At 41.0% G+C, this 23,249-nt stretch overlaps 2 protein-coding genes across 3 annotated transcripts; both read left to right on the top strand.

The window, feature by feature from the left end:
* The first annotated feature begins 84 nt into the window (after positions 1 to 84).
* On the top strand, positions 85 to 4,895 carry LOC105027111 (metalloreductase STEAP1). 2 transcript variants are annotated; one of them, XM_010899036.5, is made up of 6 exons: positions 85 to 312; positions 881 to 1,025; positions 1,198 to 1,546; positions 2,857 to 3,023; positions 3,511 to 3,675; positions 3,934 to 4,895. In XM_010899036.5, the coding sequence occupies exons 2-6, from the start codon at positions 921 to 923 to the stop codon at positions 4,219 to 4,221; spliced, it is 1,074 nt and encodes a 357-aa protein (XP_010897338.1). In that variant the 5' UTR covers positions 85 to 312; positions 881 to 920; the 3' UTR covers positions 4,222 to 4,895. The 2 variants fall into 2 exon arrangements, with proteins under 2 accessions (XP_010897338.1, XP_019897204.1); XM_020041645.2 differs by lacking the exon at positions 85 to 312 and adding an exon at positions 680 to 772.
* A 2,085-nt stretch (positions 4,896 to 6,980) lies between these two features.
* LOC105027113 (STEAP family member 2, metalloreductase) lies at positions 6,981 to 22,044 on the top strand. The gene is made up of 6 exons (XM_010899037.5): positions 6,981 to 7,220; positions 10,889 to 11,319; positions 11,445 to 11,603; positions 13,686 to 14,213; positions 18,958 to 19,122; positions 19,312 to 22,044. Exons 2-6 carry the CDS (start codon positions 10,939 to 10,941, stop codon positions 19,594 to 19,596), a joined length of 1,518 nt encoding a protein of 505 aa, XP_010897339.4. The 5' UTR covers positions 6,981 to 7,220; positions 10,889 to 10,938; the 3' UTR covers positions 19,597 to 22,044.
* The last annotated feature ends 1,205 nt before the right edge of the window (positions 22,045 to 23,249 follow it).

Here is a 23,249-nt window from a genome sequence, read left to right as displayed (position 1 = left end):
ACACCTCTAGTCAAGAATAGGTGGTACGCTCATAAGGCGGAGCGAATACGAAATTAGGGGCGGGTCTGCGATAGTATTCACGTAGCTGCAACAATTGAATGTGTGGTGTGTAGTCAAAAGATCCAGGGAGGAATATCGAGTTATTGTCGTGGACTGGAAACAGGACCCTATTCTTTTTATTTCAATAACCCCCGTGTCCTCCACGTGGCGAGATTTGTTCACGCAGGGCGAAGTTTCCGTTTCCCGTCAACTTCTATTTGCGTGGACGTGTTGGTCTGCCTGATAAATATTGGTACCGAGACGTGCAGTTGAGTAAGTCACTGTCATGACATTCACAGTAGGTTGACAGTTATCATATGCCCATTGTAGACTCCTGCCAATGTTGTTTGCTTTTGTTTTTCCTTTTTTAACAAAAATATAGGCTGCATAAAGTGACGTTACATTTGTATAGTTTTTTTTATATTAAAAATAGTTGTTTTAGAAATAGAGAAGGAAAGCGATAACATTTTAGGAGGCATCTCATGAACCCGATCAACATTAAATGAATATACCCTATAGCTGCCACATAAAATGTGCCCTATTCTATATTTTACAAAGTTTTGTTTAATCCTCATTGGGATTAATGTTTTAATGCGAGGGAATGAACTCCAAGTCATGTGGATTCTCCCCTCAGATCTCGAGTTATTCACATTCCATCCTGTGTGTTAACCCAGGGTGTTATGGTTGGAACAGAAAAATACAGTTATGTAGATGACTAACAGTTAACTCTGTAGTAAGTGTACTGTCATTTAGTGGGTCTAAAGGATTTCCAGACATATAATTGCAGTGTTTTAAAACCCGGGAGCCTATATAATGATATAATTGTTGTCTTTTGAATCAGGGTGCTTTCAGAATCAAGTCAGGTCTGCCATGCCTTAGGAATGATGGACATAAGACACACTGATTCACAAATTGTGGAGGATCAAGACACATGGAATGAGCTGGTTATAATGGGCCAAGAGGACCAACCACACTTGGCCGAGCAGGTAACTAACACACACACACCTACATGAGATGAGCTATAGGCATTTAAATTGCTTGTGACTGAACAGAATGTGAAGCATTTATAAACTAGAATCCACCAGAGAAAGGCAGCTCAAACGCGGTACTTCACTTGTATGTCGGCCATGCTTTCATGTGGTACCACTGTCCCTGAAGGATGCACAGGACCATAAGGCTTTGGTGCCGACTGGGACTGAACGTCGCCATCTGCTGGTCTCCTTTGCCGTGGAGGAGTTTGAGGTTCCCCCCAGTGTTTGTATAGAGGAGATGTCCCTCTTCCCCGAGTGGCACCTACCTCTCAAATTGACTGGCGTGTTAATGGCGCTGACTTTCCTCTACACTTTTATGAGGGACGTACTGCAGCCTTTTGTGTCCCAGGGAAGGAGTGACTTCTATAAGGTCCCTATACTGGTGGTGAATAAGACTCTACCATGGACGGCCATATCTCTGCTGGCTCTGGTCTATCTACCTGGTGTACTGGCTGGCCTGCTGCAGCTGCAGAGAGGTAGGTTTCACGAACACACTTGAATGGAGGAAGGAATATGGTAGTCATGAGGTAATGACCTGGAATACATGATTCCATGTGTGTCATTTCATAATTGCTGTTATTATTCTACAATGTGCGAAATAGTAAAACATAAATACCCTTGAATGAGTAGGCGTGGCCAAATGTTTGCCTGGTGCTGTGTATGTGTAGATGATTTGTTTTGGATCAAAACTAAATAATAAATATACTGTCAAAAATAATTATATAATACACAATTGTTACAATGTTGTGTTAATAGTGTTTAAAAAAAAATTTAATCCAATTTTATATACTGGCACCTGGGCACAGAGACACACAGGCCAATATTCACATACACGCCCTCGGGTTGGCTTTCCCAGCAGAAAGGACTGTTGCTCTTCCTGGAAGCATGACCTCAAGATGGTGTGTCATTGTGTCAATTGAAGACTGGCAGTGTATTTATAGGTCAGAGCTTTCCTCAGTGCAATGTTATTGGCAGGGCTTTGAAAACATGTGCAATCAGCTCATCGTATCAAGATATTACAGGATACACACATTTTCTTCAGCTGCATTTATTGCTGTTCATCCCAGGATTGTGATCTCCATATATGTCACATTAATGCCTGTGGGCTCTGGTAAATGTAACCCACTATATGTTCAGGGAATACATTTGAGAGGCACAGTCAGATTAGCCTCTTCAAGAATTCTATTGCTCAAAAGTTGCAAAAAAGGGTTGGAGAGCGTGTGCAAATCAGTAATGACAACATGTTAAACCAATCAAAAGCCTTGCTTGGGCAGGACCTAAAACAAAGAATCACTGGCCAATCATTACCCTGGGGTTAGAGAGTTCCCTTAAAGACCAATTGAGTGGTCTGAAATGTGATGAAGATGTGAAATGTTCGAGAGTTATGTTTGATCCTACTGAGCAAATGTTGAAGTCTGCTCAGAGCTGCCATACAAGTTTTCCACTGGTAATTGGTACCCGGTGGTCCGTTTTATGTGGAGATTTTCCATTTCCCACTTGTCTACAAACCTGCCGTAAAACAACAGCCAATGGGAGGTATCAGTATGCGAGACGACAGCCAAATAAAAAGGATGTGGCAGTATGTTAATACTGACTGCTGATCCACCATGTAAAAACTCCTTCACACAGAGAACTATAAGCCTCTTGTAGCCTGACAGTGGGTCAAATGTTTTATTTTTATTTTTAGAAACCCTGCTAATGGAACTCTCACTCTCCTTTTCACAAATTCTCTCTCTCTCTCGTGCACACCCACACACACACACACACACTCACCTCTCCCCGTCAGGTACCAAGTACAGGCCTTTCCCTGTTTGGTTGGAAAGGTGGATGTCTATGAGGAAACAACTGGGCCTGCTGGCCTTTTTCCTAGCAGTACTACATTCCATCTACAGCCTCTGTTACCCTATGAGACGCTCCTACAGATACAAGCTGCTCAACTGGGCTTTCCAACAGGTAGGTAACTACTGGGTACCCCAGGCTGGTGTGAAATATCAGAATACTGCATGTTCTGTTAAGACTGCTCTTTTTTTCTGTAATGAACAAAAGGCAGCTTGTTTGTGAAAAAGGACCTTTATTGGTATATTACTTAATCACACTGTAAAACTATTGTGTGTGAAATGCTGGTTCCAGCTTTTGGTTGTGGGGTGCTTGTATGTTGGCCAAAGTAAAGAGTACAGCCAAAAGATACTTGTGTACTTTTCTCAGTATGAAGTCACATGTCCATAATAACATCTACTATTGAAAGAAAGCTTAATATAAAATACTTTTTTGCTTGCCAATGCGCCAGTTGAAAATCAGCCATTTTCGTTAGAACTTTTAATTGGATGTGTGAACTGCACATATTTGGTGCCAAAGGAATTCATGTTTTTCTTCTTTTTTTTATAGTTGGTTGAGTGACAGGAATTTGTAACCATTCGTTCTTATTTGTCTTGCCCCTCAGGTCCAGCGGAACCAGGAGGACTCGTGGATAGCAGATGACGTGTGGCGTATGGAGGTCTATGTTTCCCTGGGTATAACTGGCCTGGGTCTACTTGCGTTATTAGCCATCACCTCTCTACCATCTGTCACTGACACCTTGAACTGGAGGGAGTTCGTCTGGATGCAGGTGTCTCTCTGACCCGGAAATATAATGAACCTGTCTGTCTTTCTGTCTGTTGATGGTTTAAGTGGTCTGTGTCTGGTCCAGTGTGTATTTATTTCTGTTTGTGCTAGTGCCCGGGCATCTTGACTTTCAACTGAATGCACCCGTGCTTCTTCAATAATCTATTATGTTCTGTTTGTGTGTTAGTGTGTCTCTCAGATTTCTTTATTAGTTCCCTTTGTGGCTGATGTTTACCTATTTTTATGTTTGTCCGCTTTGCAGAGGAGTCTGGGATACGTTGCCCTGGTGGTGTGTACGGCCCATGCTCTGGTCTATGGCTGGAGGAAGTGGGTGGAGCCTAAGCACTTTGTGTGGTACACCCCTCCGTCCTTCATCCTTGCCTCGCTCCTCCCAGCCACCGTCCTATTGATCAAGGCCGTGCTGCTGCTGCCCTGCCTCAACCGGAGACTGGAGCAGATTCATCGGGGCTGGGTGAGGCCCTGTCCCTTAAAGGAAAGGCAAGTGTTGGGAAAGGACTCTCTGACAGATGGTGCCCCAAAAACCCTTTGAAATGCTGGCTGTAGGGCACAGCAGTCCGGTTTCACAGTCATGTCAGTCATGAGATAAGACCAGAAGTATTGGTCTCGGGACCTCAAAGAGATTGAGTGCTACTTAGGCAGCATACATTGTCCACTACACACGTCCTCTGTTCTGGATGTTCTACAGATGGCTGTTTCACTTCCTGTTTATATGGTTGACAGACTCTGTAGTCTGTTCATAGTGAATTTACTGAACTGATGTACTGAACTGAGAAAGCTAAGTTGGTTGCTCAATGTGAAACCAAGCTCAATTGTGTCATATATTTGCACCCACCCTCTCATGATAACATGCAACAGTACTATAAGTAATTATAACTTGGGACATAAAAAAAATACAAAAAACATTTTATTAAAGGGGTATCCCCTTAATCCGAGTTTGTCCTTCAGGCACATAGTAATTTTTTTAAACAATCCATTATTCAGCTCTGTCTCAGTTCAGTCAGTAATTAGCGGTTTTTGCATTGTACATATTCATGAATGGAAACCGTATGTACCCCTATGGCAAAGCTGCATTGCAAAAAAGTACTAAAACACTCTAAGCTAAGACAAGTGTTCATCTCAAAGAACATGACAATGTTGTATTCCTCGAAAAGTTAAATTTTCACAATATAAATTTCCAGTTCAAATAAACGGGTACTTCCTCTGTTTCCTGGTCTGTTTTGTTCACAATTGTATCAATCTACACGTTTGATCAGGGAAGAGTAAGTGTATATACAGAAAAAGGAAGTTAGTATTCGCTAGCTAGGTGTTCAATTTGCCATGGTCTCTTAATTAATTTGAACCCTTCTGTTCCTCACTCAAAACCTTCCTTTTTGACTTTTTTGGAAAAGAAAGGAAAAGGTGCAGTGGTCTCTTAATTTTTTTAAGGGCTGTATATTATGTCTGACTCTGAATACGAACAGGAAGAACATTTTACTTTTTCTAACCATACACAGATGATGAATTGACACAATAGAAGCTTGGACAGCAGCTAAAGGGGGGCAGTGGTGAACACGTTAATCCCCAACCCTTGTCCAGAATATTCAGAGGCGATGTGTACTTCATGTATTATAATATAGCAATCAGAAGTATTATTTACAATCTATCTTGTCTCCACTGGTTGAACTGGGTTACTTGATGGAATTGCATTTGCCTTTTGTCCGCTTCTAGGTGAAAGTGGGTCAGATCCTCTGTATTAAATGTTTCCCGCAAAAATTGTATGCCTCGCTGGCGCAGTTGCTCCATTTATTCTCCCACAATTAGACTCGGGAGAGGCAGAGGTATTGTCCCAATTGCAGAGCGGGTAGAATTTAATTAAATCAAGGTCCACGAGCAGGGAAATGAGCAGGCAGAAGTCGACATCAGTACAAACAAATCCAGGAGTTCAACATTTTTTCATCAAATGCACAGAATAACAGTGCACAATGCAATTCTTGTGACATGGAACACAACATCTACGTAGTAAGAATTAAGAAATATATAAAGCAAAAATACATCCAAAATATAGCAATAATATACATAAGTGTAAACTAGCAGCAATTTTAAAAAGCTAGGCAAAGCAACCTGTCTTCACATAGTTTGAGATTAAAGTTCACGCTCACCTCGATGTCATCACTGCCAAAGGACAGAAGCTGTGTGTGGTGGCTAGAAGAAATAGCTCGCTGGTGCCAGTTTGAATTCAGCCAATCCCAACGGCTATTTCGTCAGTGTACAGTTTTAAAAAACCAATGCTACCGCAACAGATTACTGAATGCAGTTCAAAGTATTTTGGAGTAGTTTTTGACTCTATGTCTCTTCCAGAATAATTATCTTTTCATAAGTGAGAAACCTTGAGAAAAATATGAATTTGGGAAGAACTATCACTTTCAGGCTTTCAAAGCTTACTGTGTGTTCAACAGTCTGTTTAATGTGTTCCTGCACTTGCTGGAATTGAATGTCCAACCACAATGAAGTATTGCATTAAAATGTCAACAATAAATATCAACTCATTTAGTTAATATGTATTCTGAAATCCAGTTACAGATTACTCAATAAAGACAAGGAACATGTAATCATAGTTTAACTGCATGACAACAGTTCTGCATTGACATTGATTAAACTATTATTTTTTTTATGTCACTTTTTAAACGTTTCTAAATGAGTACACTGAGTCATTTTGAATAAGAGTGAACTCTTTCTTGAGTCGGCTCTGAGGAATGTGTTTGTGTCTGGCTGTACACTGACACTCTTGTTTATTATGTTGGCTGTGCACTTTCTTGTTCTGTTTTATTCTGTTTCTGTAATGTTGCTTTTGGAGTAATAATAGTAGATATGTTATGATTAATGTCTCTGTTTATAATTACTTTTATATATTTTATATTTCTTTAATATATAACAATTTAAAAATATTGAAAAGCATGACTTTTAATCAAGCTTTTATAACTGAATAATCCAAACATACTCCACTACAGTACAGCTACAAATGTAGCCACTTTAATCTTTTCAAGTCTATTGGTGTTAATTGAACACAGTCTTTGATCAGTAAAGTCACAGAAAAGTTTGCAGTACCCCAACTTGACTTTACCATAATACTTGACTAGGGTCGGCATGTAAGATTAAACAAAATTGCATTGGCATGATCAGGGTTGATAACTGACCAATGTAGAAGTGAGGGTTAATGAAAAGGTCTGGACCAATGTAGATGTGAGGGCTAAGGAAAAGGTCTGACGGAGTTCCTAGTATGAATACCGTATGGCTTTCTGATGGGAACGAGCTCTGCGCTACGTGCGTTGCCATGTGCTGCATCTCTTCTCCGCGGTCTGTGTGATGCTAGAGCCTAGAACTTGCACTGCCTGCATGAGAGGTATCTGCTCCGTATCTGTATGCGAGACAACGCTGCGGTGCCGAGTCACAGCCACATCCACCTCAGAAAGCGAGGGAGGGGAGTCGGAACTACCGGTGGCGGCTGGCTTGATTATTCGTGCAGTGGTGTCCTTACCAGCTCCATGAAAGGTAACCTTGTAATTTACCCACACATTTTCACCTACAATTGATATGCAGTCTACAGTTCATGTACATACAGCAATGAGTTATATTTGACGCATAATATGTAACCGTATATTGTAATGCGGTCTGAAGCCAAATAATTCATCAGCAATATGAGGTCGACTTGTTATTCTGCACTGACAACAAATCTGTATTGGGATGAGTCATAATTTCTAAACCAATGGCGGGATACTTTTTTCTCTCGTTCATCATTCGTTTTAATGTAAGGACATCTTTAATGTTGAAGATATGGTAAATTGTGGTGGTAAAAAACGAATAGCTCTACAGGTTAAATCGAGCAATTTACGCAATATGCTGCAAGTCCCAAAATGGCATTTTATGACAGATCTGTGTCCTTCAAATATTTTAACTGTGCAGACTATTTAGCATTTCAAATCACGTTATATTTGGTGCAATTATATGCTCTGCGTGATAACAGTCTGTTGGTAACGTTTTTCTGTAACCTAAAAAAATAACGAGGTTATTAATATAGCTGTAATGTTTCTTTCGATGTTGTATGTGCTACATGGTATAGAATTTTACTTTATACTATACTTTTGTAAATCAATGGGAAAACATGTAATCACTGTTATTTTACATAAATCAAACAGTAGTCGTGGTGCTGTTCTGTATGATATGATATGGTTAGACCTGAGCGAATGTAGTACACCGATCAGCCATAACATTATGACCACTCGGTGGAATATATTGGGCAGCAAGGGAACATTCTGTCCTCAAAGTTGATGTGTTAGAACCTGGAAAAATTGGTAAATATAAGGATTTTAGCGACTTTGACATGGGCCAAATTGTGATGTTTAGACGGCTGGGAGAGAGCATCTCTAAAACTGCTGCCATTGTGGGGTGTTCATGGTCTGCAGTGGTCAGTACCTATCAAAAAAGTGTTCAGAGGAAGGAAAAGCGGTGAACCGCAGACCAGTCAGGGTGCCCATGCTGACCCTTGTCCACTGCCAAAAGTGCCTACAATGGGCAAGTGAGCATCAGAACTGGACCATGGAGCAATAGAAGAAAGTGGCCTGGTCTGATGAATCATGTTTCCTTTTACTTCACATGGATGGCTGGGTGCGCGTGTGTCGCTTACCTGGAGAACATATGGGATGCACTATGGGAAGGAGGCAAGCCGGTGGAGGCATTGTGATGCTTTGAGCAATGTTTCGTTTGGGAAACCTTGGGTCCTGCCATTCATGTGAATGTTACTTTGACACGTACCGCCTACCTAAGCATTGTTGCAGACCATGTGCACCCTTTCATGGAAACGGTATTGCCTGATGGCATTGACCTCTTTCAGCAGGATAATGTGCCCTGATACAAAGCAAAAATGGTTCAGGAATGGTTTGAGGAACACGACGAGTTCAAGGTGTTGACTTGGCCTCCAAATTCCCCAGATCTCAATCCAATCGTGCATCTGTCGAATGTGCTGGACAAACAAGTCCGATCCATGGAGGCCCCACCTCGCAACTTACAGATCTGCTGTTATGTCTTGGTGCCAGATACCACAGCACACCTTCAGAGGTCTAGTGGAGTCCATGCCTTGACGGGTCAGGGCTGTTTTGGCGGGAAATGGGGACCTACACAATATTAGACAGGTGGTCATAATGTTATGGCTGATCAGTGTTTTTATCCGAGTTCACTGTACTGTACTCAACTAGTCCTTGTTTGATCTCGAGATGAGGAATTATTTGTTAGCAGGATTTTTTGCCACTTAATTGGGTCAACAGTACCCGATACATTAAAACATTTCAATTCAAATGGGTTGCATTTTCTGGTGTTTGTTTTTACATCTGCGGCCCTCCAAGGGGTTCGTGCAATTCATATTTGTAATGATAACTTGTTTTGGATATAACTAGCAAGATTTTTTCTCAATAGAACTTCAGCTAAAGAATATCAGTTTGTGTAGTACAGTGCATCAAGGCCGCTCAAAGGGCTGTCTGTCTCCACATACTCACTGTCCCTGAATTTACAGATAAAATGAGGTTGACCAATTAAATGGTCATTATGTGGACTGGCATAGTTGAGCATGATAGAAGTGTGTAGTTGTATTCAATAAAACATTTTAATTAAAGATGTGAATTGCAGGACCTCCAAACGGACTGCGGATCTATGGGACAAACATATTTTTTCTCGAATTGACCTTTTCAAGAATATCAATTCAATTCAAATATTTTCGTAAACACTGGAAGCGTGGATCATTCCTCAACTCAAGATCAAATGAGAGTTTATCGGGTATATTCAGCCATCAACAATTTGATTTAGTCTATATTACAAATTACAGGAAGTTTGATTATTTAATATATTCAAAATACCCTCCCTTTGCATTATACTAATTTTACAGAGAAGAGAAGGACTTTTACAGACCAGAAAAAGGACTTTTACAGGGTTGAGATCTGTTGACTGTCCACTCAGCTTCTGTCCACTCAGCTTCTTTCCTGAATAGTTCTTGCATACTGTGAAGCTGTGCTTTGGGTCATTGTCCTGTGGAATCAGGAAACGGGCTCCAATCAAGCGCCGTCAAAGATTATGGTATGGTGTTGCAAAATGGAGTGATAGCCTTCCTTCTTCAAGATCCCTGTACAAATCTCCCACTTCACCACCACCAAAGATCCCCGGACAATCACATTCCCTCCACCATGCTTGATAGATGGTGTCAAGCACTCCACCAGCATCAACATTCTGTTGTTCGTGCACCAGGGCCTCCCACTCCTTTTTCTATTCAAGTTAGTGCCAGTTAACCACAATTATTGGCATCCCTTTGTGTACTTTGTGCCCCCTCTTTTTTCCATGATAACAACTCTGATGTGGTTGGTGAACACATAATATGGGATTTGACACGGTTCCTCAATACAGAAATTGGCCAGATCCTTCAGAATCCTTGGTCCTTGGATGTGGATTGATTGTTTTCTTTGGCTCACCCCACAGTTTTTGAATAGGATTTGCATCAGGGGAATGTGAAAGTCACTGTAAAAGCTTTATTCTATGGTCATTGAACCTTTTTTTGTGTGGATATGGAGGTATATATAATTTAGATTGTGGTAATTCTGGGAGATCCAACAACAAATCTTGGCAGAGTTTCTCCAACTGTGATCCCTTTTTGCCACTTGAACCATCCTTCTCACTGCATAGGGGGAAAAATAAATATGCGCCCTCTTCTAAGCAGGTTCATTCAGTTGTTTTACATTTCTTAACTATTGCCCTTAATTTGGAGAGGGGTATGTTCAACCATGCAGCTGCCCTTTTATAGTCATAGACTAATTTGTGAAGGTTACCAACATTCTGTCTCATTTTATTTGTGTTCTCTGGCCTTTCCCATTTTGGTGGATTACTATCCATGTTTAGCAGACACTGTTATGCAGACTAAAAGGACAGTGTATCCTAAACTGAACTAAATAACTACATTGTGGACCTGTAAAAATGACTAAATCACAATGGATTTGTCAAATATTTTTACTCTCTCAAATCTAACAACTTTCATAAACCATATGCATCAGCATTTGATTGGTCGAGTCGTCTGAATTTCCTGAACCCATCTGACTTTGTGGCTGCTGCGACTGGTGACGACCACATCGTCGTTCCGAACCACAGCGCCATACCATACCTCTAACCTTTATCCCCTATCCTAGAACCTAAGACGTTGGCTTTAATGACAGGAGCTGGAGCCTGAGGCCCGAGAATGGACACCATCTCCATGCTGGGCAGTGGCTGCAGCAGCCCGTCCTACACCAACACCTCCCGCCCCTCCATGTTCCTCCCCAACGGTGGGATAAAGAACGGCCCCAGGGACCCTCCTTCCCATGTTCCCGTCCCCAAGCCCACTGTGGCCATTTTGGGCTCGGGTGACTTCTCCAAGTGCCTGGCCATCCGTCTGCTCCGCTGTGGCTTCCACGTGGTGGTTGGGAGCCGTCAACCCAAACGGGCTTCAGAGTTCTTCCCTCACGTTGTCGATGTGACCCACCATGAGGACGCTGTGGGGAAAGCAGCTGTGGTTTTCCTCGCAATCCGCCGGGAGCATTATTCTGTTCTCTGGGATCTCAAGCATCTGCTGGCAGGAAAGGTTTGTGTGGAGGGTGGGGGTAGGTGGAGGGGGGTGGGGGGGGGGGTGTAAAAGAAGGCATCCTTAATCATTATAACGGACAAAAAAAGAACTGTACTTCAACGTGTTGATTCTTGTTCTCTCAGGTTCTGGTGGATGTGAGCAACAACAGACGTGTGAACCAGTACCCTGAGTCCAATGCTGAGTACTTATCTTCATTGCTCCCAGACTCAACAGTGGTGAAGGGCTTTAATGTCATATCAGCCTGGGCTATGCAATCTGGGCCCAAAGATGCTAGCCGACAGGTAAGCTGGAAGAAGAGCCCTGTGTCAAAAATACCGCCCTGTTCCTTATTGTGAAAGGAGAAGGGCATCTTGGATTAACCTATCATCACAAATCGCTTCGTTTGGAGGGCTGAAAAGGTACTTAGCTCTTCTCCTATGTTCTTCCCAAGGCGAACGGCAGGTCATGGGAAATATCAGAAGTGTAGGATTTAATTCTGAGTGGTTGTTTTAAGGTTTGGGAAAGGCTTAAAACAAACGAAACAGCCCTGGGATTATACCCACCAACCTCAGTGCCAGTTTGGGGTTTAACCCACCCGTCATCACTGTCCCCAAAACATTAGCATGCCACCAACCTGCCTGTTCTTAATATCCCTCACTGATGCCCCTAGTGGCCGGTTGTAAAGGTAACTCTAGTCGTCCTTGAGACAGACTGACATGGAACTGAACTAATGTGAGCAAGCTTGCCAGTTGATATGCTCCAAAGGTTTACATTCAGGATTCTTTTTTACCGCATTTATTTAGGATCATACACTTAAACATGGTCCTGCTATTCATTTCATAGCACATTAAAATTAATTACAAACGTATGCAAACATTGTATTGTATCAATGACATGACTACATCAGCTGTTCGAGGATTTGAGCAGCTGGTCTCAGAATATATTCTGGAGGTTCAGTTTGACCAGTTGGGAACCACAGTAGCCAGAGGAAGTTTTAGAAAAAATAGCTAGATTTAAAATGTGGGAAAATGGATTGGAGTGGACATTAATCTGATGTTGACAGAGATGATCCTGGCAGTAGACAGTGACACCCAAACAGGGCATGCAAAGGTACACACGTGCCAAAATGGTGTGCACACACACAATATGGCCTTGTTTGTGATTTTATGATTATGTGTATTGGTGCTTTTTAAAGGCTATTTATGATTATGCATGATTGTTTATGTCACAAAATGAATAAGACAAATATAATTGATATAACTTTATCTTCATCATTTCATGACATAACAAGCCAACAGACGTATGACTAAGGCTTGAAATCAGACTGCAGCCTATGGGCACTCTGCATTTGAAGGCAGTGTGCCTGCATTTGCTGGGATCCCATCCACGCTAAGCACTGCTTAATGGGAAATTGCCTTTAAAAGCACCAATGTGTAAAAATCTCAGAATGAATCCAGGCCGTAATATGGTAAATACATAGTTGTCTTTTATCAGAAGCGGCACACTAATTCAGACAGGTTTCAGAAGCCATCAAAGTCCATTAATATCTTCTCCGTCTAGATTCCAGATGCACTTGTTTTGGTGCCAAACTGCCAATACAGTAATCACAGATCTGTGATGAAAGTAGGCTGCTGTCTCTAAATTAAAACTCAGCATTGAGATCAGGATCATCTGAATGGCAGCTTATAGCTGTTAAATGAACTGTCCTCGCTCTTTTGTTGCGCTTCCACACATGATTGGCCTCAGTTTGGGAATGTAATCTCAAACAAAACATTGTTGTTAACATACTCTGATTGGTCTGTCCGTTCATAGAGGCGCACTGACCTCTTCAAAGCTGTCACGCCCCTCATGGCACAATGATGTCATGCTTCTTTCCAGAGCAGAATCTCCCGTTGCGGTCATAAGAACCTGTTATTTCTAGGACATCCTGGGTAGAGTAGATGTATAGGAAGGCAGACCAAGCTGACTAAACCCTGAACATCATTGGACTGCGCTTGCCTGAAAGACTAGTATACCTTTAAATATTTATAATATAATATTATAATATTTTGCTCAAGGATTTTTGTGAGACACCACAACGGAGTAGAACGTTCGTAGATGACAGTGTTATTTTGAACATTTTGCTCACACTCCACACAAACCCCTCTTGCCACCTAGTAGGTTATTATGGCTGCCAATGCTCTGTGATGTCAGGCCTACGACAGTTTAAATAAGGCTATGTCGTATTTAATACGTTCAGACAATACTGCTGCTGTCGAACATTATAACCTCACATTTGCAATAATGAAATTGCGTGTTGCGCTGTATATCAGGTTACTGACTGACTGACCGACTGATCTGTTGCTTGCATTAGTTGATTATTTCTTTATTAACTGCTCCTCTAGGTGTACATCTGCAGTAATTCTGTGGAGGGCAGACAGCAGATCATGGAACTGACCAGGCAGCTCAACTTTACCCCAGTGGATATGGGAGCTCTCTCCTCCTCCAGAGAGATTGAGAACATGCCCCTGCGCCTTTTCCCCGACTGGAAAGGCCCTGTGCTAGCCGCTGTGGCTCTCTCCATCTTCTTCTTCGTCTACTCCTTCCTCCGTGACATCATCCACCCGTATGTGAAGAGCAATCAGAGTGACTTCTATAAGATCCCTATAGAATTGGTCAACAGGACTCTGCCCCCGGTGGCCATAACCCTGCTGGCTCTGGTCTACCTGGCAGGCCAGCTAGCAGCAGTGCATCAGCTGTACTATGGGACAAAGTACCGGAGGTTCCCTCACTGGCTGGAGGGTTGGCTGCAGAGCAGGAAACAGCTGGGGCTGCTGAGCTTCTTTCTGGGGTGTGTCCATGTCCTCTACAGTCTATGTCTGCCCATGAGAAGGTCAGAGAGATATCTGCTGCTCAACATGGCCTACCAACAGGTGGGTTAAGGAGGAATGAGGGACAGAGGGAGCGGGAGGCAGCTGAGAGGAAAGGGTCGGGAATGGGATTGGGTAAAAGCTTGAAAAAGCTTGAAGGGAGACTGGGTTTGAAAACAAACCTTTGTTTAAACTAATTTATGTGGTTCTTGAACCGTCATGGCACTATAATCCCTAAAACACATCCTGTCCACTATAGTCCCTTAAACACACCCTGCCCACTATAATCCCTCAAACACACTCTGTCTACTATTAGCCCTCAAACACACATTATCCTGTGTAATCTCTCAAACACACCCTGTCTACTATAATCCATTAAACACATATTGCCCACTATAATCCCTCAAACACTCCTTGTCCACTATAATCCCTCAAACACACATTGTCTGCTATGATCCCTCAAACACACTCTTTCTACTATAATCCCTCAAACACACCCTGTCCACCATAATCCCCCAAACACACACTGTCTACCATAAACCCTCAAAAACACATTGTCAAGTGTAATCTCTCAAACACACCCTGTCCACTATAATCCCTCAAACACACCCTGTCCAATATAATCATTTAAAAACACCATATCCACTATAATCCCTCAAAAACACTCAGACCACTAAACAGACTATGTTCACTGTAATCCCTCAAACACACCCTGTCCACTTTACAACCAACTTTCAATGCGGGACAATTGGAATTTAAATTATCTTCTAAATTGACTGGAATTAAAATAGAATTGTAAGAATTAAGCTGTTTCATATAATGGTAAAAATCCTAAAACAGATTTTCTGTTGTTCTTCAATATGTAGACACAGTTAACTTGTAATGAAGCATGCATCCAGAACACTGGAGAATTGACCCCCAAGCTGTTTTTGTGACTGTACTGTGCTGTGGTATTCTGTACTTTTCTGTGCTGCGCTGTGTTTTAATATGCTCTAGTGTGCTTTGCTATATTGTCCCGTGCTGTACTGTTATGTCTCAACTATTGATTTTATCATTGCACCAAATGTGTGTTGCTTACATTTGTTAAACCACAAATGACCGTACATGCAATCACTTTTTCTGTGAAAAAAGGGGGTTGACATTACATCATTACTCTTTCCTTTGTCACTCATATGTACCAAATCTGTAAGGTCCCTATTTCAATGATTGATTTTAAGCACAGATTGAAAGCCTCGTGAAGAATGACAGTGGTTGGTAGATTGGTAAAATTACAAATCAAACATATGAACTTCTCTTAAGGCATTGTACAATTGCTTAAGAGTTTATGGCATCTAGGATCTGTCCAGTTTGAATCATTTAAAAAAAATATTGGTCTGCAAATGTCTTACAGATACCTCTGTAATTAATATCATAGGTATTTCTAGCGTGTAGTTTTAATAGGAAATATTGGCATGCTTGTGATTTATTTTTTACCCATGTGGAAAATAATGTTCTTCTCACCCCACTGACCAGATTGATGACCTCTCCTTTAGATCATACATTTGATCTTAGAGATATTACCCAGCATGCCCTGGATTTATGTTTGTTGTTGGTACATTGACATCTGATGGTTACTTAAAAGTAACCTCATTGAAGGACAGAAGGAAATCCAGTGAAGTGCTTGTTCAGCATCTGGTTGAGTCATCTGGCACCAAAATACACGCTTTGACCTTGGGATGTCTTACCATAAATGGATCTTTGACTGAAACATTTCCAGTATTATATTGGCTACCGAAAAAGTCCCAGTCTCAACATACCAACACTGGGGGATGACGTGGACAAAATAAGACAAAGCTAAATGTCAAAAGAAGTGTTATGGCAAATACTGTAAGAGGCTAAGAAGAATTTATTGCAAGACTACTTGAAATAATAATACAACAGTCTGCTAGTTAACATAATGTCCACTATAGTTATCCACAACATAACTTCCTTCTTATTTAAAGCTGATAAATGGCTTTAAATAACCGTCTCTGATGACCTCAGACCATTGCATTGTACTGTACCTCCCCCACTATGGTCTGTCCTACGACTGCTTGCACCGCCTTCAACTAGAGACCTGGTATACCGCAGTCAACATTGAAATTCCTGATCACGGTGATGCCACATTGCTGGGCAGTAACTTAGACCACTTTGCCATTCAGGACCCCAACTTATACTGCTTTTAGTATAAGCATTTTGACCAACTTGCCTCACAACCAACCCTGGTCTTACTTTGTTTTGTATATGTTTTATCAGTCTGAAATAGTGACTTAACAAAAATACTGGAACACAACTGCTATGAAGTTGTTCCCTCGGCTAGAGTTCTAGTTTTGATAGTGACGTGCATTGAAGTAATTGGATGTTTAGCCTTTAAGTGTCTCATCTATTTGTGTGGTGTGTCCTGAATCATGCCCATAAACAACATTGCCAGCCAGCTGCACTGAAAAGACTACAGAGGGACAGAAACAGTCACCCATAGAGTATTCATTTCCCACAAAGCACACAGCTTCTTCTCTACAAGGAAATTGCACAACATAATTTCCCGATGGTGTTCTTCCCGGTTTTTTATAGGTGAAACTTTTTCAGCTATGTCCTCGTTGTATTGTGTATTATTTACAACATAAAATATTACTGTACAGTATATATTAATATTCAAAATTAACCAATATTAACTGACTTATGTTTTGGATGTACACTAGGGCAAATTTGTTCCACCATTAAAAGAAAGATTAAACAGATTTTGGCCATGGAATATGTTTATAGAGTGTAACAAATACAATGTCATTTTATTACAGAATTATTGACATGCACATTGACATGTCATATTTTTTGTTTTAAATTTGTGTTAATGCTTTAGAATTGAAGGGCATTAGCTGTAACATCACAACAGCAAATATCTCTCACATCATCCCAAAATGTGTACAATTGAAGGATAACAGAACTTATTGTTGTGTCTATTGTCAAAGGGGTGGGCATTCATGGCCCACTTGGTCCATTCAGTCATGCACTGCGGGAGTTGAAGGGCATTAGCTGTAAAACTCAACGTAGGCTGTTTTTATCTAAGTGGTCTTCGTGTTATGTGGGTGGTTCTGACGAATTCGCGACCACTGAATGGGTCCCCTAGAACCACTGCCATAAGGTATAATGTATCCACCAGTTGAACCCATAGTCTGTGCATTCATGCCATCTCTGACCTTCACCTGTCTACCACAACAACCTACTCCATCCCAGCGTCCTTCACTCTCACACACGTGTGTGTCTGTGTATGTCTTGGTATGTTTGTTACATCTCCCAATCACCTCCGGCTGTGTGTTACATCTCCCAACCACCTCCGGCTGTGTGTTACATCTCCCAACCACCTCCGGCTGTGTGTTACATCTCCCAACCACCTCCGGCTGTGTGTTACATCTCCCAACCACCTCCGGCTGTGTGTTACATCTCCCAATCACCTCCGGCTGTGTGTTACATCTCCCAACCACCTCCGGCTGTGGGTTACATCTCCCAACCACCTCCGGATCACCTCCGGCTCTGTGTTACATCTCCCAACCACCTCCGGCTGTGTTACATCTCCCAACCACCTCCGGCTGTGTGTTACATATCTCATCCACATTCTGCTGTAATTAACCCTAATTGATCCCCAAGTTGTTGCTATAATGAGAATGTATTCTCATTGAACTTACCTAGTAAAATAAGGGTTAAAAAAGGGTAAATCAACATAGATTTTACTATTTAGATAGCTGCATTAAACCTGTGTTTGTTTGTGTGTGTGTCTGTGACACCTCGCCCTGTCAGCCTTTACTTTGTTTCATTCCTGTTAGCCCCATATGCACTCTGGCTTCCTGTAGAATTGTAATTCCTTAATGTGCTGTTTTTGGTTCTGCTTTATTTCACCCTGTGTAAAGCACACAAACACACACACATACACACACACACTCAGTCTGTGCTGTAGAGGTTTTGTTAATGAATAAACACTGCCAAATTTAGACAGACAACTAGGTCTTGTCATTTAGATAAATTAGGGAGAGTCCGTTTTTTTATATTTAACCTTTGTGATTAATGGCTTATGTCTGAGTAGTTTTAGCTCAGGTGTGGGTGTGCATTTGTGGATGTGTGGGTTTATGCATTGAAAGCACTTGCAGGAATTTATTTAATGGCAAATGTCTGTTTACTGATGAAAATTGTGCATGTTTGAGTCTTCATATAATGATTATTTAATTTGTTGCGCTTTTTTGTGTTGTGTTGACTGAGAACACACTTTACTCTTACAAAAACAATGACTAAGTGCCTTGCTCAGGGACTGGATCCAACCACCTTTGAGTTACTGATCAGACGCTCAAACCATCACACTACCTGTCAGCCTTAAAAATACAGTGTGTGTGTGTGGGTGTGTATGTTTGCTTGTTTTTAATACCTTGTGGGGACAAAATGTCCCCATAAGTATAATAAAACCTGAAAAACATGCCTCATGGAGACATTTTTGAGGGCCCCATGAGGGGAAAGTCAATTTCCAGCTCAGGGTTTAGTTTGAGGGTCAAACTTAAAATGTATTAGAGTTAGAATTGGGGGTTCTTTAATATCAAGTTTAGGGTAAAGGTTAGGCATAAATGTTTATTGAGATTAAGGTTAGGGTGAGGGTAAGGGTTATGGTTAGGTTAAGGGTTAAGAAGAGGGCAAGGGAGCATGCAATTTTGTTTTTCTGGGCCCCATGAGGATATAAAAACAAACGTATGTGTGTATGTGTGTGTGTGTACTGAGTACATTTAGCTATGTGTTTATCTGTTCTCTGCAGTTCCATGCTAATGTGGAAAACTCTTGGAATGAGGAGGAGGTGTGGAGGGTAGAGATGTACGTGTCCTTTGGAATTATGAGCCTGGGTCTGCTGTCACTTCTGGCAATCACCTCCATTCCTTCTGTCAACAGTGCCCTCAACTGGAGGGAGTTCAGTTTCATTCAGGTACTTGATTAAACAATGATGAGGATGATGAATACTGTTATAGAAAAGGCCTCCAATCAACAATAGAAGGACTTCTCATTATTAATTAACAATGAACACTGGTTTTCTAAGTAGTCTTCCTTGTATTTTGGTTTGTGTTAATGAAATTGTGATTTCATTTATCTTCCCCTCTCTCTCTCTCTCTTTCAGTCGACTCTGGGCTACATTGCTCTGCTCATCGCTACGTTCCACGCTCTGCTGTTCGGCTGGAAGAGAGCCTTCGAGGAAGATGCCTACCGTTTCTACATGCCTCCTAACTTTGTGGTGGCCCTTGCCCTGCCCGTGTGTGTCATTCTGGGGAAGGTGTTCCTGCTGACACCCTGCGTGGGAAGAAGGCTCCACAGGATCAAACGAGGAGCGGAAAGCAGCCAGTACCGCCAGGGCTCCGTTGGGGCAGCCGCCCATGTCTCACCGGAGAGGATCACCATCATGTAGACGGAGGGACGGGTGGATGTGTGAGTGGATGAACAGACGGTTAGGTGAATGTTGATCCTGAGAGGGGTGATCAGACTGTGAAGTTGGACGGTGAACCCAGAGCCCTGAGGTTTGTTGGGCTACAACCTGTATGGGTTAGACTCTTAACACTGTAGAAGAGGCATAGGTGATTAGCTATTAGTATTCGGCCAGTGCTCTAGCTAGATACCAGGTCCTTTGCAATGGCAGTTTTTTCACTTCAAGTGACACTGATGGCACGCTGCCAAAAACAAAAACATATGGTAGCTTTTCCAACAGCATTTACTAATGTCATTCTTCTGGAGCTGTCTTTTTTTTTTTTCTTAAAAGAGCTGTCAAAATAGAATGTCTGTGTGTCGCCAACTCCTAGAAAATACCTTTGATTGGAAAACAAGAAACATGACGATAATGACACTGTACGTCTGTCTTGAGACGGCATAAGATTCATATCTAAGTATTTCGATTGTAAACAGTCTCTTGTCGCTCGTTGACAACATTAAAGAATCTCGTTCACTGTCCCAACTCATACTAGGAGTAACTGGCTACTAGTGACCAGTCACAACAAGGGGCATTTAAAATAAAAATGTCCCAATATTTTGCTTAATGGTGTACTTACGCAGGGCTTTACATTCATGCTGTTGACGCTATGAGGAACACTGTGTCTTCTATTCTACCATAAAAGTTCTGTTCTGTTTTCTCATCCATGTGAGACCTATTGTCTGTGACCATTTATCAAATAGGAAAACGTAAAATTCAAGAAAACTTAAAAATTCTTGGTAGAATGTATTGTTCGTCTGATTCTGTTTCTTGTGTGGACTTAACCCTGGACTATGGTTTGGTTTGTGCTGCAAAGGGCACAGTGTGATCCTGTGACTGTTGTTTGAGTGTCGTTTAATGCCAGTTGTAAATGTCCTTGTTGTAATATTTAGCGCAGGCTTTATTACAAATACTGTACATACCAATATACGGCCCCGTCTGTACGAGTCATACATTTTCATGAACGGGGGAGAACCTAATAAAATGGCGACTGAGTGTGTACCATGTATTTTGGTAGGGGTGTTAAACAATTCAAATAATTAATCACATTTGTTTTTGTTTTAAATCAATTATTTTATATTTATTCATAAACACAAATGTATAGTATATTCAGTAATAGTCCATGGCTCAATATCTGACTTCAGCAACATGCCTATGAGACACAGAGATTCAGAGACACCGAGTCCATTACATTTCGGAGCCCACAGTAACCATGGCAGAGAAGGGGGATCCTGCCAATGTAACACAACAATCAATTACTGTATGTCTGTGAACAGTAAGATTTAGTAAAGCTGTGCCATTAAACAGTATAATTGGTGAAATTTAGCAACAATTGTGGATTAGCATGCATAAACCCGATTCCAGATGGAGGAGACCTCTTCGGATTCCCAAATCATTTTTAAACTAGGTGCCCTGGACATCATGGGAGCAAAATAATTGGAGTGGGAAATATTTTAATTTGAAATATTCAACAGGGTTTAGAAGATTTTCCAGGTTATGTGCACATTCCCTTTTCATATGCAGCCATGCGATAAATTTTCTAGAGGTTTGAGCAAATTGAACAGGGTTATAGATTTTATTGCCTAAAATTGCATTTTAAAATGATACACAGACCTCCAGAAATATTGGCATCCTGGATGAAGATGAGCAAGAAAGGCTGTAAAAAATAGCATAGGTATTGAGCTTGATTTAAAAAAAAAATAATTGCTTGAAGAACAAGGACGCAAAACACAGTGAACATATTTATAGCAGGTATGGGGTTCTTTTCTACTCATCCTTTCTCATTTCAACTCACAACTGCTGGTGTGCATGGCCACAGAGCTCTGTTTTTACATAATCAAACCAAAGCACTAGTTCCAATCCAAGTGCCAGTGCTTATAACCTCAGACAAAATGTAACCAGGCTATTTGGGTTACACTGGTTCTGCGGTCCTTGTTAGGATCAACAACATTATGAACTGTACCCAGTACCAGGATATTTTGGTCAAAAGCCTGATTGTCTCTGCCAGGAGGAGATTACTGAAAGTCACTGAGTCAAAGCACACATCTAAATCCATAGAGAAATGGTTATTTGATTAACAAAATGTACATTTTGTAATGGCTTTCTCCAGATTTTAATTGCATTGAAACTCTTGGGTTGGAATTGAATAATGTAGTTCGTAAATGCAGACTGAAGGATCTCAAGGGTCCGAAAAAGAAAAGTCTGTGATCCTTTCTGGGGTCTTCTCTGATAACAAAAAATTTGGAGAAGTCCCAGTGCCAATATTCCTGTGAGAGGAGCATGCACAATGTCCTGAACATATTTCTGACACTTCATTTTTTGTGAATCTATACAATACTTGTGTAATTTTCTTAATTTGCCTACACTCATCATTAATAAAGAACTATAAATGTTCACAATAGACCTGTGTTCATTTTATAAAGCCTTTTCTTTATTAAGGATGTCAATTATTTTGGGAGTTACTGTGTAATCAGGTGACTGCTCAATAACTTCAGTCATTTCTTCCAAAGAAGACCAAGAGCAAAGCAGAGTGTGAGAAGCCTTGACATGAATCTCGGCCAGTTACATTTCTGGGTACATGGTCAAATGCAAGAGATTCTCCTATGTTAATACACATCACTGCTCTAGGTGCAAGTGTGACATTGGTTAACCGGCAGTGTGATTTTCTCAGCAGACAGCGTTGAAAGTTTGTTTTCGATGTCTAATTATTGGGAGCAACTGAATGTATCAATGAGCAATATGGGTTAGAGTAGAATGTTTGGAATGCAGAATGATTCTTAATGTCAACATAGAAATGATCGTCAGAGGTTTCAATTGCTGTATTGTGTGAAATCTATTTATGATTATAGGCTATGGGTTTTTATATGTGTTCCCTTTGGACTCTGCTTGTACTGATATGTATTGCTTAAAATTTTCTTTGCAAAGAAGATTGATGGAACTGGATCTTGATCCATTTTTGATTAATTCCCAATAGTCGATGAATTAATGAAAACACATGGATTTAATATAAAGAGAGTATTACAATTACAGTACAAGTATCAAAGATAATAGTTGCAAGAGACCTTTCCCAAACCCTGCTCTGGTTTATATCACAAAACTGAAGTTTTGGGGTTTGGTTAGCTAAAATAAAGATACCAGGATTAGTCCTGCAGAATAAACCCTTCAATAAATTAGGGACACATTCTGATCTGTTTCTGGGGCCATTTCATATAACTGAGTGGTGTTTTCTTGAGGATCAAGCAGGCTAGGCAATAACAAGTAAACTTTTTGGTCCAGCATTCACACCACACAGAAACATCTCTTACCCATTAACATTCCACTGATAGCCTACTAGGACAGAAATACATTATAAATGTATAAATGTCTATACTAAATAATTAAGAATCGTTTAATATGTAAATAAGCATGACATTTAAATTTTTCGGTTCCTTCATGAAAAAACTTCGCTCGGACTGATATCATGTCTAAGTAATACACCCATCTCCTTGTTGATTTATTTCCGCTCAAGAACAGCTTTGCATCATGCTTCCTTTTGCGTAGGCTGGATTCGTCAGAATTTGATACATACTGAGTCATCAACATTGATGGCAACACATTGC

Source organism: Esox lucius, chromosome 21 (assembly GCF_011004845.1).
Source record: "Esox lucius isolate fEsoLuc1 chromosome 21, fEsoLuc1.pri, whole genome shotgun sequence".
Taxonomy (NCBI): Eukaryota; Metazoa; Chordata; class Actinopteri; order Esociformes; family Esocidae; genus Esox; species Esox lucius.
This window is presented reverse-complemented; position numbering and strand designations above follow the sequence as displayed.